Raw genomic sequence first — 18337 nt, 5'->3', positions numbered from 1 at the left:
TAGTTTCTTCTGTAGAAAGGAAGAAATCTGTCCGGCGGATAGTAAACAAGTACCCTTGATATGTACATTAGTTATATCTTTTTATGGTAAGATTTCAGTAACCACCAAACGTCTGAAATTCCTTTATTTTATTCTTACGTATTCTGTATTCCTAAGGATTCTTGAAGGTGCCATTTTTTTTTCACGCAAATAATCTCAATTTTCGACATATCGAGTAATTCTTGTTTGTTCGTTTTGCCTTGCGTTACACGCAATATGTCGGAGAAATTTTGACTAGCGTTGTCCATGATAAGTGGTTATGTAGTGTTGCAACCTTCTTCATCGAAAAATACCTACTTCCGTGTTACTGATTTTTTTTCAGGTTCGAAAACCCCACGAACCATGCACAGATAGCCCCACGAATCATGCACGGCAAAATTGACATTTTCTTGGAAAACAACGGTGTGGTTGGAAACACTGACTGGGGGCTACATCATCAAACGCACACAACATTTGATTCACGTAGTGGTAGGACGTAGAGGGAACAACTTTCGTGCATTGAAGAGACATTAATCTTCAAAAATACATGATTTACCGGCGAAATAAATTAACCAATGGGAGAAAACACTTCCACAAACTTTCAAAAGTGTACGCAAAGTCAGTTCGGTAAGTTCTTTCTCCTGTAAAATTGAAGAAATACATTTTGCGGATACAAAAATTTTACCACTCCTTTTTTTTTTTTTTTACTATGCTTGCCTAACCCAACCAACCCTAACCTAACCTTATGGAAATGTTTCATGGGGGCTATCCGTGAATGGTTTTGTGAGGCTCTCCGTCAGCTACCGTGTATAATGGTTCGTGGAGCTATCTGTGACTGGGTCGTGGGGCTATCTGTGAATGGTTCGTGGAGCTGTCCGTCAATGGTTCGTGGAGGTGTCCATCAATGGTTCGTGGGGCTATCCGTCAGCTACCCGTGCATAATGTATAATTTCCACCGGTGACAAACACGATAGTAGGTATTTTTTGGTGAAGAAAGTTGAAACACTGCATACCCATAATGTGAATAAAGATGTGCGCGCCATATTGTGTGTTCCATAAGCGAAGAAAGGAATTAAAGAAATCACTCTGTATGTGAAAAATTGTGTTTGTTTTCGTGTAAAAAGCATAATGCCACCTTGAACTATTTTCCTCAATACACAATTGGTAAGTACGAACCATGCGAAACACAAAATATCCGATTTAAATGTGTCTCCGATATAACAAACTGTTACCGCAATTTTTACATGGTTCGATTTCGATTTAAGTCTGTTAACACGTACTGTGGAGTTTTAGCGATTACTTACTGCATGTTTCCTTGACACTGGTTTTTTACTTTCATGTATGCAGTGATTCTGTACAGCCATTTGATTCCTATCATCTTGTATATGAGCAAATGCTTTCCTGCTTAGGTTAGGCAGGTCAGGTTTAGTTCTCTTAAGATTCTTAAAATAATAAACCTAAGTGCTTTCTAAAATAAAGGTTTTAGATTCTACATTCAATTCCAATTGTTTAGGATACTGTTACTGTTCCTTCTATCAATGAAGAATGCCTTGTCCTTGGAGAGTGTGTATGTTTGTGATTTTTTCAACATAAACAACATTTTTTCGAAATTGAAATAGTGATTACTCTCAGGCAGGTTCAAATTTTGTGTGACAATGATTGATTGATTGATTTGCTTTATTTTACTTCACTTGTTGTGCTACTTTTGGCTAATTTGTGAAGATATTGTTGAGTGATAATATGATGAAATTGATGGACTCTCACAAACATCCATGCCCAGGCTCATGTGACAATGATTGCCCATATTGTATGATAACACTGATAAACAATGAAATACTCCTTTAAATAAAACTAAGTGATCTTTATGTATTCAGATGTGCTGATAACGAATATCACATCCGTTTTCCTGTATCACCTAAATTTTTTGCAGAACACCCACATTTTATAGTGTTATGGTTTCAGGTCTCCGCATCCGGCTTAACGTTTGGTTCCTTGCAAATGGATAAGAACCTTTTAGTGACCTTGTGTGTTTATGACTGGCACTCACTATTTCGTGGAGGAAACTTCTGGCAGTAGAGTAATTTCTTGTTTCTCTGTTAAAATTTGTTCTTTTGTGGGTTAGTCGAGTCTTAACTTCCTTTCCGATAACTTCGCGAGTAGCCGTATTTTATGTTCGTGAAATTGTGAATGTAATATTGTGTATAGTGAAGTGAAGTGTAAGTTGTATTTTATAAAAACGATCAGAGCATTCATAATTGTTTTTTTTTTTTTTTAAAGTAATATATTATAACTCAATTAATGAGTTCGCCATGTCATGCAAATGTGTGAATAACCCGAACTTGTTTTGTTATGTTTGCGGGGAATTTACTCCAAAGTCACAGAGAAATACTATCACTCGTATAGTGAAAAAAGCATATGAGTTGTATTTTGGAAATAAAGTAGACGAGGGAAAAACCTGGGCACCAGGTGAAATTTGTTGTAATTGTTCGCGAACTTTACATGGTTGGCTTAATGGCACTCACAAATCAATGCCCTTCGGAAACCCTGTAATATGGACAGAACAGAAAGATCATACTATGGATTGTTACTTCTGTTTAACAAACATAGTGGGAATTAGTTCTAAATGAAAACATTCTATATTTTATCGTGATGTTCCTTCAGCCAAGAAACCTATGAGTAATGATTTTATACCAATTCCTAAGCCTCCTAAAGAATGGACAGTGGATGAAACAGAACCAAGCAGTGCTTCTCCAGATGACGATCCTGCACCCTCATATTCAAACACCGATCCAAATTTTCCTGATCCAAATATACCTCACTTTATTTCCCAATCCCAACTAAATGATCTAGTCAGAGACCTCAACCTTTCTAAAGTTCAAGCGGAATTATTAGGTTCTCGTCTCCGAGGGTGGAATTTATTACAAGATGGTGTTAAGGTGTCATATTGGTAACGTCAACAATCACAGACACATTTTTTTTCTGTTAGTAATGAGTTAACTTACTGCAAGGAGTGGAGACTATTTTTAGAATCATCTAAGAATAGTTTAAAAGTAGTATTGTTGCATAATGGGAATATGTACCCATCAGTACCCCTTGCCTATTCTTCCACCATGAAGGAAACATATGAAAATATGGATACAATATTAAAAGTGATAAATTATGAAAAATATGGTTGGCAGATATGCGGAGACCTCAAAATAATTGGTATACTGTTAGCCATGCAGTCTGGGTTTACAAAATTTTGTTGCTTTCTTTGCGAATGGGACAGCCGGGCAAAAGATAAACATTACAACATTGTGGATTGGCCCATATGAAAAAACTTAATTTCTGGAGAGAAGTGTGTTAGGAATCACCCTCTACTTGAGAAAGACAAGATATTGTTACCACCGTTGCATATAAAGTTAGGGCTGATGAAAAATTTTGTGCAAGTTCTACAAGTGAGCGCCAAATTTTAGCTGCACATTCGTGATTAGGAGGCCAAAATTATTGAGTATGCGAAATATGAAAGAAATTGGGGAAGTTTCGGGTATAGTAAAATCGCTCCATTCTTTCAATATCTCATCATGTTGGTGCTAACACCCGTGGCAGCTTGTTCCATAAAGTTATTCCAGCATTTATTGGTGATAAATTTGACATCTTAAGTCTGTTATTTTTGTGGAAGTTATTCTTGTTATGTTTTGTGGAAGTGTATTTAATAATTTATGGTGTGTTTTATGTAGAGTTGGAAGTGGCAAAAAAAATAGTATTTTGGGGTAAAAAACTGAGTTTTATCTAGCTGGCGTTTTTCTCCAAATGGCTTTAAATCAATGAAAATACATTATTTGCATTTATTTCTCTACTGTAAAAAACACAGTCATAGCTAAATTTCAAATACAACTTTCAACATGGAAATTCAAAGCTGTAGTTGCAAAAATGCTAGCTTTCTTGAATGGATGCTCTTTTAAACCCTCTTAATGTACAGAAAAGCTAATTGGGACTGAACCTGCAGCTGAGAGCAGGATCCGAACTACTGTGTCATGTGCATCCACCAATGGAATACAAGTTGACGGCATTACCGCTATGCCATCGGGGAGGCATCATATTTCAGTAGGCTCATTAAATATATCTGCATTAGTATGTATGCCCACATAACTTGGTAGTTTTGTAAATATTTTGTAAATAGAATCTAATAGTGTAGTAACAACATTTTCAATGTTTGAATTTAACATACAAACATGCACATAAAGCAAAAAAAAAAAAAAAGAAGAAGAAGAAGAAAGCAAATGTACCACCAGTAATAAGATTTTTCTTCTGGAACTACATCTAAAATCAAAAATCTTGTATCAAACTCCCTTTCATTTGTATTTAGCATAAAATATTTGTATTCTGGCTTTTAAGTGTATCATGTATAGCTTGCTGTAATACCTGCTAAACTTGCTCATGGAGCAAGCCTTGCATAGTTATTCTCAACCGTTGAGACCCCAGAGTGCAGGGAATTCATTTTATCAAGTTTATGCCCTGCTCAACAATTTTATCCTTTCTAATTCTTTGCACCTTATACATTAATATGCATCCTGCAAATTAACTATAAATAAATACAATATTCATGTCGTTTATGTTTAGGCTTGATGACAAATATAAAATTGGGTTTAGATAGTTGGCAATAAACAGATCTAATGAACTCTTCCAGTCTGGCAGTTGCCAGTACACTGCAAAACACTGCCCTAATACACCGAGGCCTAAAACTGAGGCAAAAACTGAAATAGATTGACCACAAATGACAAAAAGAGCATATATATATATATATATACAGGGCTCGAAAAATCCCGGTCACCAGATCGCCATGGCAATTAAAAATTTCAGCCTGGTGACTGTGATCTTATGCTGTAATATGTACGAAAGTCTGATGATTCTAAGCTCAAATTGCAGTACAGCGTAAAGCATTTTTTTTCTTTTAAATCAACGTTGTGAACATTCCAGAGAGTCAGTAATAATTTCTTACTCTTTGTCCCCCAACACCCCATTTCCTGTTTTCTCGAATGATTTAGCGAAGTTTTGATTATTGTGATGCTCAGCTTCTTATACAGTGTGTTTCAAAAGTTGCACAACACAAACATTAAAAATGTATATCATGAAATATATACACTGGGTTTTCTGCATTATACAGTCTCATTCATTGAGATATTTTTCAATGCTTATAATTATCAGTTTTCTCCATACAGAAAATTTAGATAAATTAATAACTGGCAGAAGGCAGCGTTAACATTTTTCCAGAAATGCACTTTTGAATGAGAAAAATACATAAGAAATTATCGAAGGGTCATAATTACATATCTGATGACTGATGCCATGTCAATCTGTCATTTGCGACCAATATTGGTCATGTGCAACATTTGATGGATTTTTTATAGGCGATTTTATGGGTTGAGTAACATATATGGCAATGCTAGCACGTCAAAATATTTGATTGCTTTGATTTTACTTCGAGTTTTGTGCCTCTTGGCTAATTTGCAAAGATGGGGATGAGTTATGGAATTATAAAATTGATGAATGGATATTCACAAACAACCATATCCGAGCGGAATTTGAACCCTTGACCCCTGGGGCTATACATTTACATAAACCAAGATTTTGTGCCGAAATTGGACTCTTGAAAGAATCCTAGTCTGCCTCTGGTTACACTGAATCAGGGTGGTTCCAAACAAGCAGAAATAAAATTCCCTGATTTTTTCAGGTTTTCCAGGACAAAATTTATATTTTTCCCTGACTGACTGTGACGGGGGGGGGGGGGGGGGGATGTGACCAGCACCATGCTCCTGACTACCTTTACTCCCCAAAGTTTCCTCCAGTTTGATACGACGCTGGGTGGGTGCCGGAGCAGTTTGAACACGTGGAAAAGATCCTGCCCCCCCACAGGGTATCTCGTATGGTAGTCAGATGCCCTAACGACTGAGCATTATTTCTCGCTCGACAACTACCGATGGTGCGCACTTAGCTTGGTAATTCAAAACACATCTCGCGCGACAAATACTGAAGATGCGGCTCCCGTATGACAGTAGATATGCACTAGATCTCCTGTTAGAACCCTGCCACTTTGCTCTGTGATGCAAATTCATTTGATAGAAGTTGAAAAAATCGTGGGAAATACATGATTTAATGTAGCTGTTGGAATTTTTCATGTATAACAAGCATTATAGTTTACTCTTGAATAAAATGTTGGAAAACCTGCTGTTCTATGTACACAAATATGGCACATTTTGTTTCCTTAAGCCAAGGAAAGACAAGAATGTTGGATTTCACGGAATGCAGATTTAGGTTTCACTTTTTCATGATAGTATTCAATATATATCCTATTTCGTTGGATTCTTCTTGATATCTAAGAATCTAAGCATAGTGCAATGTCAATATAAATGTATGTACAAAACCAGTAATACGTTAGGATGATGAAAGAAAACCTTCGTAAGCACTGCTACATTAAATAAGGTGAAGTGAGCCAGAAGAGGAATAAAATTCCACAAAAATAACAGACTTAAGATGTCAAATTTATCACCAATAAATGCTGGAATAACTTTATGGAACAAGCTGCCACGGGTGTTAGCACCAACATGATGAGATATTGTAAGAATGGAGCGATTTTACTATACCCGAAACTTCCCCAATTTCTTTCATATTTCGCATACTCAATAATTTTGGCCTCCTAATCACGAATGTGCAGCTAAAATTTGGCGCTCACTTGTAGAACTTGCAAAATAAGGGGGTCCGTGATCTCTACCAACAGGCTCGATTTCTCAAGAAAACCAATGTTTATCGCAAGATTTTGTGTTTCGAAATATATATGCCTAAATATCAAAATATATATTCCTGATATTACTGGGTCCCCAAATTTTAACTATGTTAGCCTAACCTCACGTAACCTAACCATGCATGGTTCATGGGGCTATCCATGAATGGTTTGTGGGGCTACCCGTGCATGGTTCGTGGAGCTACCCGTGCATCGTTCGAGGGGTGTAAGGCTAATTGCGACCACGGACTGTCAGAATCTTGCGATATACACTGGTTTTCTTGAGAAATCGAGGGTGTTGTTTGTAATCACGGACCCCTTATTTTGCAAGTTCTGCACGTGTGCGTCAAATTTTAACTGCAGATTCGTGATTAGGAGGCCTAAATTATTGAGTATGCGAAATATGAAAGAAATTGGGGAAGTTTCCGATATACTAAAAATCATACCGAAAGAATTTGGGGAATCGTTGTAATGCTAGTAGCCTTAAACGTGACCAGCCTAACCTAATTACAAAAGCATTCAGGGATGTTCACTATTCAGTAGACCTCGGATTTTAGATTTTTAACCTTTTTTTTCTCCTTTGCAGGTATGTAAGAAATAATAAGTTATGTCAGCGTTTCGTTAAGAAACGCAACAACTGATGAAGTTTTATAGTACCTACAAAAAATATTTTGCTTGTTAGGACCTATTTTAGGTTTATGCACCTAAATCAAGCATATTTTTAGGTTTTAATATATTTTTGAAGGTTGTACATGATTTTTATGTCGCACAAAGGCATTTGCTTTGTTTCGTCACGACAAAATTCAATGACGAACGTGTTTGAACGTACTTTCTGTCGATTTCCCTTAATCCAAGTGCATGGTGATTTTTCAAAGCTCTAAACAAAGCAAAATGTCAGGTGCCACTGTACCTGTACAATCCAAAGTCGTCTTGCTCACTTTCGCGTCACTTTGGTGCTTTGTGTAGGGTTACCAGATCGCTGTAAGGGAAATGTAGGACATTAAGTCAAAATATAGGACACAAAACATTCTCAATAAATAATACATAGAACACGTTACTAGAAAGTAGTTGAATAATGACACGTTTCAAAACTTGCAATCAAAATAATCAATCCACCTCTTACTACATGATTTAAGCGGTACTTCTCAGAGAAGACAATTTTTTCAGGTTTAGTCAAACTATATTTATGTTAGAGTGGACAGTCATCAAACTCTCTAAAATTATAGGGATCAGTATACCAAACATTTTACAGACTTTATGAAAAAATAATTTCTCTCGTGAGTCTGTTGTGCTGATGGTAATGAAAGTACTCTCTCAACATTTGAATTATGACCTGTAATGTCATACAAATATTCAGCAATTACCATAATTTAAAATGGTTCCAGAAGTTTCATCTTGTGTAGTTTTTAGTTTAACAGGGTGTCTACCAAAATAACATATCCAGAATTCTTGATTTTTCTGGACTTTTCTAGACCTTTTTCAGTTTTTCTTAACGTTTAATTATTCGACCCCTACTTAGGTAAAGTTGGAAATTAGTAGATATGCTTTCTCGTATTAATGCATCCGGAACTGTGTTTGGCAGACAAGCGAGGCTTTGGCGTCTGGACTCACAGCCAGTATAATCTTATGTGGGGCTTGTATCGGTTGTCCCTGTATGTTTGTGACTGTCCCTTCATCCATCTTATCTTACCATCATTCATCCTCATATTCGCGATTAGCCAAAGGGACAGAAAAAAATGAAGTAAAATAAACTAAATCAACCAATCAGTCATTATAACAAAAATTCTTGACCACAAGAATAATTTATTGCCTTTTAATTGACTTCTTGTTGATTTCTTTACTTTTTCTTGACTTCCACGACTTTCTTGACTGGCAGACACCCTGAATAACTGTGTTCTCTATACCCCTGCTTTACAATCAAATTATATTGAATATGAATAAGAATGGGCCATACCTTGTTCTATCAGTATAAACCCTAAGGCAAGAAATTCTGCTCAGGCATTGAACAGTGATGTTATCAGAAAGTGGTCCCAAAACTTTGTTCATTAATTGCTTCCGTTTTCCCATTTGTTTAATAGCAGGACAAACTTATTTTCTTTTTGGGCAATAACTGAATCAAAATAAATTTTACTATTGAGTTGGAAGCGCAGTCCATAGACTTGTAACTTGCATGTTTTTTTTTTTCTGTTACGTATTTTCCTAATTAATATTATGTGATGCTCAAAGTAGGACATTTATAATATTTTTCAAATTCCTCCCGGACGCCGGACATAAGGCTAAAATGTAGGACATATCCGGGAAAATCCGGACGTCTGGTAACCCTAGCTTTGTGGCATTCATGCCTTGCAAACTAACATTTAAGCATTGAAGTTTGCACCACTGACTGTTTTTTTTTTAAAAAAAAATATATTATTTTCAGCATATAAGATGATCCTTACAGACAAAATTCAAGAGTTTGACTGTCGATAACATAAAAAACGATTGTTGCCTAACTATATGGCAAAGAGTGGATTTTAATCAGAGTTGGCCCGGGTGGGCCCAGCCCAGTTTTCCCCACATGCTTTTTTTTTTTTTTTCAGAAAAACCCACATTGAAAAAAAACACCAAAAAACCCACTCAAAATGTGGGTTTTTCAGAATATGTTGTAAATTATTGCTTTAAATACTTGTGAGGTTCCAGAATTGTCAACAGTTTGAGAAAACTTGTAATATAAAGGCTTAGCCAAGCTTATACCTACTCAAAATAATTAATGTGGTACAGCTCACAGTGGGTTTTTTCAGGATATTTTTCTCAAATCATGTTAGAAATAGACTTTTAACAGAAATAATGTGAACATATATACAAGAAACAAAAAATCAAAAGGGTCTGAAATATTTAGATAAAACATTGAATGAACAAAGCTTATAATTTTGAAATGTGGTAGCACTTTAGATATCAGTCACTTCTGTACGTGGGCAAGCCACATAGTTTCACCTGTGACAATCAATTTTTACAAACTTTAGTGTGTGCAAATGTTCTGTTTTCTTTCCAATGCCTTGCACTGAGACAGTGCCCCCTCCCTTCCTCCATCCCTCCAGTTCAGTGCATTGATTGAACATAATGGGTTGATTGCCCATGTAGGATAAATGTTATTTGTGGTTAGGAGCCCTATGTCAAGCACTCTCATAAAATTTCATTTTTTTCTTAAAAATAGGGGGTGTATGGTTCTCAAGTAAATACATTTTTGACATTTTCAAACCTTTTTATAGACTACAATTTCGAGCTTTGTGCATAAAACTTTCAGGACCATTGTGGCACTACTTGCACTGTAAATTCACAATAAAATTATCGAAACATAATGCATGATTTAAGAGGAGCATGGGTGGGGTGGATGGGCAAAGAAAAACAAGTCATTTATTTAGTGACCATGATAACATGTTTCTGCAGCTAGAAAACTTGCAAAAGTACTACATGTGAGTGAAATTGAACATTGTGTTTCAAGATGGTGAATGAAAAACTGATTTTCCTCATGTTGCACGCATGCTCTATACCATGCTCTCCCCCCCCCCCAAATGTTTTACAATACATTTTTGGAGTTTAAGGAACTAAACTTAGTCATTGTAGATAATTTGTCGGTCCGCAATTTTGTAGTAAAACGTTTAAAATTACATTTCATAATTTAGGAGAGGAGTGGTGGTAAAATCGCAAACATACATTTCGCCATAAATGTAAAGCTTTTGAGTTGTAATTTTTAGACTTACAACATAACTTAAAGGATTGGTGTCATATTGTATTTGAGAAAAATATCTTACCATGTTCAAAGATGGTGGACGACAGACTGGTTTAACATGCCTTGCGAAAGCTTTAAGTTATGCAAATATTTGAGGTTAGGACGTTACTTGAACTTGAAGTTTTAAATAAAGACTGTAATATAGTGTGTGGTTTAGGAAGGGTGAGGAAAGTCACCAATTTCAAGACCACGATATCTGTAGCAAAGAGTTTTTAATCTGGAATTTATGTCACAAATAGATACACCCAGGGAATGATTTTATTTTGCATTTGCATTTGTTAAAAGCATTTCAAGATGGTGGATGAAATAATTATTTTTCATATTCTGAGGTAGCTCCAAATTTTGATGCCACTTTCAAATATCTGTCTAAACTACATTTTTGGACATTAAGAAAAGAGACTCAAATATTTAGTAACAGTTTCGTATGGGCAAAATGCTTTTCTTCATTTTTACAGAAGAAACTACTTACGGAAATGAGTTTCTAAGGTTTCCAAGGTTCGTCGAGGTATTTTCTTTCATAGTGGAATCCATTTGACCAGCAAATCATGTATTTTTCAAGAGAAATAATTCGCCAACGCACAATTGCTATTGCTTCCCCTACGTGAACCAGATGCTGCGTACGTTTGATGACATAACCCCATCTTAGTGTTTCCAACCCCCTTTTTTTCAACTATGCTTGCCTAACCTAACCAAACCTCACCTAACCTTATCGGAAATGGTTCGTGGGGCTATCCATTAATGGTTCGTGGGGCTATCCGTCAGCTACCCGTGCATAATGTACAATTTGCGTGACGAACACGATAGTAGGTTGTTTCATTGTGCAAGATAGCAATTTTCTTGCCTAATGGAATTGCAAACACTGATATTCGAAAACAAAGAAGCAATATCCGTACCGTGACGTGCGTTCGATAGCACTTAGAAAAATGCCTTATTTTAGTATAAAAGTGTTTGTTTTCGTGTAAAAAGCATAATGGCACCTTGAACTATGTTCCGCAATACACAATTGATAAGTACGAATCATGTGAAACACAAAATATCCAATTTTAATGTGTCTCCGATATATGAAACTGGTAATAAATATTTTAGGGCATTTCTTAAACTATGGCTTGACAAATATTTCTTTTTAGATATAGTGCATATGTATGTTGGGATCCAAATTGGGGTCTCTAATGTTTTGTCCACGGGAACTGTTAGTTTCATAGCAACCAGATATTTTGGAGGATGGCTACGGTAGTCCATTTGGATGATATCAGCCAAGACAATTAAATATGTCAGCCTTATAATTTTGACATGGTTAATACACAGAGGAGATATTTAAACTTTAAACATCCACAAAGATAATGGGAAAACACAACTGAGAACAAACTGTATTGAAGCAGATTTAAAAGTGTGTGTATGTGTGCAGCTACCACATGTTGTATAGTAGGTAAAGGTCAAGTTTCCATTGCATATAGACCAGCGCCATGAAAGCACATTCAGGCGACATGGAGGTAGAGCCCGACATATTCTTGGTCCCGGCCATTTTAGAGGTGATGTGATTACAACCAAACTCCGGCTGCCTTTAACCCCCAGGACCCATTTATTTGAGGCTGGATGAATCCCAGAGCTGCTTTATGCAGGGACAAGACCGGAAAAATTCCAATCTTAGATCACACACCCCAAGATTTAAACCTGGGTCTTCTGCATGGCAGTCAGACAACCTGTCTACATTTTCTTTACATTCGTAATAAAAGTAATACCCCTAAACAGTAGTATTCCCCTTTTTCTCTCTATTTTCTCATTTTTTTCTATTCTCATTGGGACACACAAAAATCCACATCCAAACCAGAATTCGAATCTGGGACCCCTGGCATTGCAACGTGCTGTGCTAACCCCTCTGCCATGGTGGGCGACTAAACCACCACAGCTATAAAGTATTAGTATAGTATTGCAATGTGCAATCCTGGGAACTAATCACAGATCTATTAACTGTTACGCCATCCAGGAAGAGTAGAATCAAACTGTTGGTCAATTTTTTTCAGAACATAGTATTTTAGATAATTTAATCATTTGTCCCGCACTGTGGCTGTGTGGTCATGCTTTGGGTTACGGCTACAGGATGCGTGCAGGTTTGAGTCTCCTTGGGGAAACATAACAGCTTTTCTCCTGAGATTTTGGTATGTGTACGAGACTGGTGAACACTCACCATCATGATTAAATTGGGGAGCTACGAATGAGTAGCATAACTTGGTCATGAAACCCTACAACGATGACTGGAGATTTGTCTTGCTGCCCACAAGTAACCGGTTGGATGATATCGCACCTCAGATTTTGGCATCAGGTGGGAGGGCAGCCGGCAGTCGGTAGGTAGGCATGCTCTTTTGCGGCACGGGTTATGCATGTTTTTGGTTTAATCATTTCAAAGGCGTGAGACCTTAATTGTCAATTCTTAACTATGTTAACAGAAAATATTAAATAGTTTTTGATTCAGTGAACTAAAACAATACAAATTGAATGTTCCAATATATTACTATCAGGGAAAAAATTATTTCATTTTTAAAATATGTATTTAAAAATTTAACCTGAAAAACAAACCAGTTTTGCCTGTTTTTTTTTTTCAGGTTTTGTTTTTTCAAAAAAAAAACAAAAAAAACAGGCAAAATGCCAACCCTGATTTTAATAACAAATTTCCAATGGTAAATTCTGCCATTGCCGTAGGATTAGGCAATGCAAATAACGTTATGCAAGATAGTCCGTATTTCATTGTGTGGCGAATACTATCATATTTTTTTGTTACTCTTCAATATGCATATACCACTGCTACCAGATGCCAAAATTCTCTAAATATAATATTAAAGCGTATGATGTTTAGGAAGCTGCTACCTTAGTATAATTTCGCCCAGCCCAATATACTACCCAGAACTACGTGGATCAATTTTTGGCTTGCTCCAGGAGACCAAGAACTCAATTGCCAGAGTGCACAAATCTGGGTTAATGCAATCTTATTGTGAAATGGGGAATCGTCTAGTTCCCCCTCCCAAGAAAATTACGTACGCCCAAAACAACCCAGATAAAAGATCTCTTTTGCCCTAGATTATACTACGTCGACGGCTTATTTGCAGAAAAATAATAACTTAATATACTCTTTGATTGATTAAAAATTGTACTCAATTTTAACAAGGTTTTATTCAAGAACAGTTTTGATACGTAAAAAAAAAAGGAACAGCGACTTGACCAATACAATAGGTTCAGAATCTTAAATTCCCCGGAATATTACAATTCAATGAATATTTACGGAATCAATAATGTTCACAATTTGATGTCCAGCGGACCTCAAATACCATTTTGCATTCACACTCTTTCTTACTTTTGTCGTTTACCTATTTTTGTTTGTATTCTGAACAGCCAATAATAAACTGCAATGAGCTCTTCCCAAATTTAATTTCTATATATACACACACATTCAATCCCCCTCCCAATTCTTCATTCAAATATTAAAACCCAATAAATATAAATAAATACACCCAATTGAAACACATCCCAACAATCGTGCATACACTATTGAGTTGGTGCCGAAACAAGTCACTGATAGAATTATTTAAAAAGTATACGAAATAATCCAGCCAGTCGCGGAGTGGAGAGACAAAAAAAAATATTTATCCCTGCTTAATTTCTTTTTTGTAATAAGGAAGTCAATACAAGTTGCTCATTAATTTAGAACTATTAATCTCTCTTGTTACTAAACAAATCGTGTACCAGAGTTACAAAAAATGAATTAGACAAAAGCCCCATACTGACCTCCTTCCTTCCCCGCTACGCAACATGGCAGAATCCAGATGGCTTGGAAGATATGGCAACTCAAATGTATAATGTTATCTAAAATGCCATGCCAATTATGCAATGAAGGGGAGGTAAAAGGTCGGGCATCTGTTGCGCGAACTAGTTGATATACCTGTCGACTCTCTGCTCTGGCTGGCTTTTAATGCTGGTCTCCTTGGTCTCGAGTCTATCGGAACTGTACTTTGTCTATTTCACTCAGTTCCCAATGCTGCTCGTTCGACAAGTCTATTTTACACATGTGCGAAATTACGTGCCGAGGCAGTGAGCGCCCTCTATCGAGAAGGCTGCACAACTTGATACATTACGTAACCATCAGTGACTTATTTGGCACGTGGCATATTTCACTCTCGTATGTGAAGAGAAGAGTGAAGCTGTGGCGGGATGATATTTATATAATGTATTTCAACCGTCACAATTGCCAGTGACAATACCTAATCAGTATTTTTCAAAAATTTTGAACTATTTTAAGTTTTTTTAACCTGCTTCAGGATTTTTGGAGCCTAACTTTAGATTTTTAGGACCTATTTTAGGATTTTTAGAGCCTATTTTAGGAACCTAAGAGCACACTTTTTAGAACCTAAAAATCCGAGGTCTACTAATCAGACTACAAAGATCCACTAACAATGCCACACAAATGAAAGGCCCAAGGGCATAGGCCTCACACATTTCCTTTCTCTTTGTAGGTGCTGAAATGCTCTAATACTAAGCAGCAACCTCACACGAGTGACTTAGCTTCTTGTTTGTGGTAACTGCTGACAGAATATCAATTCTTTCCCATTAGACAAGATCCAGTGACCAATCACAGATAATTTTTTATACTGGATTCTAGTGGATGCTTCAATTTACTTGTTTGTCTTTTCCTTGCTTTTCAGTCACTTTGGGCTAATCATCACAATGGGAATGGATGGTGGATCATTGGATGAAATTGATGAAAGGACGCTCACAAATAAATAAAGCTATGTTTTAACTGAAACTCAAACTCGGAATCTTTGGTTGTGAGTTGATCAATCAACATGCTTAGCTTCTGGAGTAGCTTGTCTTATTTTTGTAAAAAGTTCAAGATCTATATTTTATTAATATTAAAGTTGTTATTCACGTACTATTTTACAAGCAGGGACTGAAATTGAGAACCACAAATTATGATGTACTTGAAATATTCTGGATTGTATTAAAGATTGAGTCTCATAACTTTTACATTTAAGTTTCTGTGCTGATGTTTTCCTTATGTCCGGCAATGTGTGCAAATAAATGCATATATAACCATGAGAGAGAAATATTAGCCACGCCTATTTATTTGATACTACAATTATGGACATAGCCATCCTCCACGGTGAGCTCTACGATGACAAGGGTCCCAAATTCCAATTCCAGCCTGGAATTGGGTGTTCTTTGTTAGTGTATTTTCATCAATTTCATCATATCAACACTGATTCTAATCTTCTTGATTAGCCAAGGGTGGCAGAAAAGCAAAGTAAAATAAATCAAATCAAATTATGGACATAGCATTAATTTATTTATCACAGAAATCTTTTTTTCCTTTCCTTTAGGCAACACCTTCATTTGAGTCATCAGATATTGTGTGCATCCAATGTTTGGCAGAGATTGATATATTTAACGATTTCCTCCAAAAGTGTGTTAATGCTGATAGGATGATGAAAGATAAGAACTCTTTAAGGAGGGTGGAATTCCAACAAAGAGAGAGAGAACAGGTAAAAAATTGCAAATAATTAAGTTTGTATGTCAGATAGAGACAATTGTTCATTTCTCTGCATGGAAACAACTCTTGAAGCAGGGTCCAAAGATTATCACCATATCACTGTCTCCTACACCATTTTTGTATATACAGGGTGTTTCGTAAGTTCGTTTACAACACTTGGGAGATGATTGTACGAGTGAAAATAAGGTGGAAAGTTCATGTAACGAAATTCTGGAAACTGTTTTGTTGCCGAGTTATTGATGTTTGAAAACGTGGGAAAATGATTTTCCGAAGTGAATAATGGCAAAACGGGTGAAGAGAAGTCATCAGTGTTCAGCGGTCGAGTAAGAAATTGGGTACGCTCTTGTCAAAAAAATCACGCGGCAATGTTGTGCTATGTCGGCGCAAGGGATTCCCCAAAGGATGCGAACAAAGATGTTGACGGGAGTGTGGTGGGTGTGCATTCTGCGTGAGCTGGTATCGACGAAAATTGGCATGTGTTGAATGGCACCAAGAAACAAAGAAACCCCTCATTTTTCACAGTAGGTAGAAAGTATGGAGTACAAAAGCATAGAGGCACAGAATACTGGGTGGGTGGCTAGGTTGAGTCCGGGGAGTATGGTGGCGTGCATTCCTGAAATGTAGGCCCTTTCCCATCGACTGCGGGTGGAGGTGTCAGTGTGCTGGGGTAATAGGTGTATTATGCCTACATGGAAACAGTTGTTGAAGGTGGTGTTGTGGCTTTTGGTGTGGGTGGCGATGGTGAAGTCGGAGTTTTGGGTGGAAGCTCTGTGGTTATTGATGCGGAGGTTCAAGGGTGTAGAGGTTTCACCCAGGTAAAAGTAACCACAGATTTGACAGATGAGGGTGTATATTAGGTTGGAGGAGTGTCAGGTGCCCTTTGGCAAAGGGTGAATTCACTAGCTGCTCTCGGAATTGGGGGTGTGGGGGAGGTGATAAGTATGGGGCAGGTTTTGCTGGTGGGATGGGAGCGGTGGGTGTATTATGGACCAAGATGTTCTTGAGTTTGGTGGGGCATCGGAAGATGACCCTAAAGTAAGAATCACAAACCTTCCGACCCTCTGTAAACAACCGTCTCACTTCGAGTAACGTATCACTCCGCGCCAGCTGTTCGTGAATGGTGCGGCCATCATATGCTGCTCACTCGCAACCTTTAATTTTATGTAACATGGAAAAACGTATTCTTATTTTAACTGGTAATCTACACATTGAAGTATAATAAATTTTCTACAAGTGATTAAATACGTGTTCTTGTTCAAGAATGAACATATTTTTCTACGCCAAAAGTTCAATTTATCTGACACTGGGTTAACAGATCCCCCTTCCTCCCTCATCTCTCAGTATGACAGCGCCAAAGTTATACATACAAGAGAGTGAGATATTCATTTCAGTAAATTCAAGCTCTTTGGTTTTATTGCTTCCTCTTCCACCAAATTATCGCCCAACATTGTTGACATGTAGAGTATTGTTTTCTCCTTTGTGCAACAAATATACTGCCAGTTTTAGCAGAAGCTAAATAAAGATAAGGCAGGGAATAAAAAGACAATGTTTATCTTTCTCTCGGTTTCTCGTGCAGTAGAAAAGAAGGAAGACGATAATAAGCACATTATTTACCCACGTCTCATGCAAGTAATGTATTTTCTTACCTTGATTCAGCAGTTCCTTTTTGAACTTGAGGCATTTTTGGTGCTAGACATCATCCTGTCAGAGTACGATCTGTCAAACTCAACGTGGCACAAAGGGAGATTTAACGTCGACTGTTAAAATTGGGGAGATCGTCATCAATCATCACTATCAAGATCTTCTTCAAAGTGGACAGGACGGATCTTTGATTGAAAGAATACGAAAGCACCTCGCGTTGTATTGCGCTTATCTCAAAATCGGTGTACTTGTTTATATGAGCAACAACGTGTTTTTTTTCGCGGGACTCGCAACTTGACCGCTCGTTTTCCTTTCTTTTACCACACTGAAAACACAAAGACGGAGACACACAATTACACTTGGACACCAACTTCACTGCTTGCTCAGGATAGCACCGACAAAACGTCACATAAACGTTAAGAACAACCTGCTTCTTGCCACTTTTCAAACTGCTGTATTTCCGAAAGACTACTCTGAAAACACGGGAGACCTTCCTGCTCGCATGGAAGTCGCCATGTTCGAAACTGGCGCTATTTTCTTGCTGTTCACGTGATTGATTGTAATTTATACAATAACCACGTATTATTATTATAAACAGAAACCTTTAATGAAA

At 37.0% G+C, this 18337-nt stretch overlaps 1 protein-coding gene across 3 annotated transcripts in view; it reads left to right on the top strand.

Moving 5' to 3' along the window:
- The window catches only part of LOC146002791 (uncharacterized), a 290039-nt gene that overhangs the window by 2287 nt on the left and 269415 nt on the right, over window positions 1–18337 (top strand). For all 3 annotated transcript variants that reach the window (XM_083140733.1, XM_083140734.1, XM_083140732.1), the window contains exon 2: window positions 15914–16075. In XM_083140733.1, the coding sequence (XP_082996859.1) occupies window positions 15914–16075 (162 nt within the window). The remainder of the gene's footprint in view (window positions 1–15913; window positions 16076–18337) is intronic.

The sequence above is a fragment of the Lepisma saccharinum genome, chromosome 19 (assembly GCF_977018435.1).
Source record: "Lepisma saccharinum chromosome 19, izLepSacc3.1, whole genome shotgun sequence".
NCBI lineage: Eukaryota > Metazoa > Arthropoda > Insecta > Zygentoma > Lepismatidae > Lepisma > Lepisma saccharinum.
This window is presented reverse-complemented; position numbering and strand designations above follow the sequence as displayed.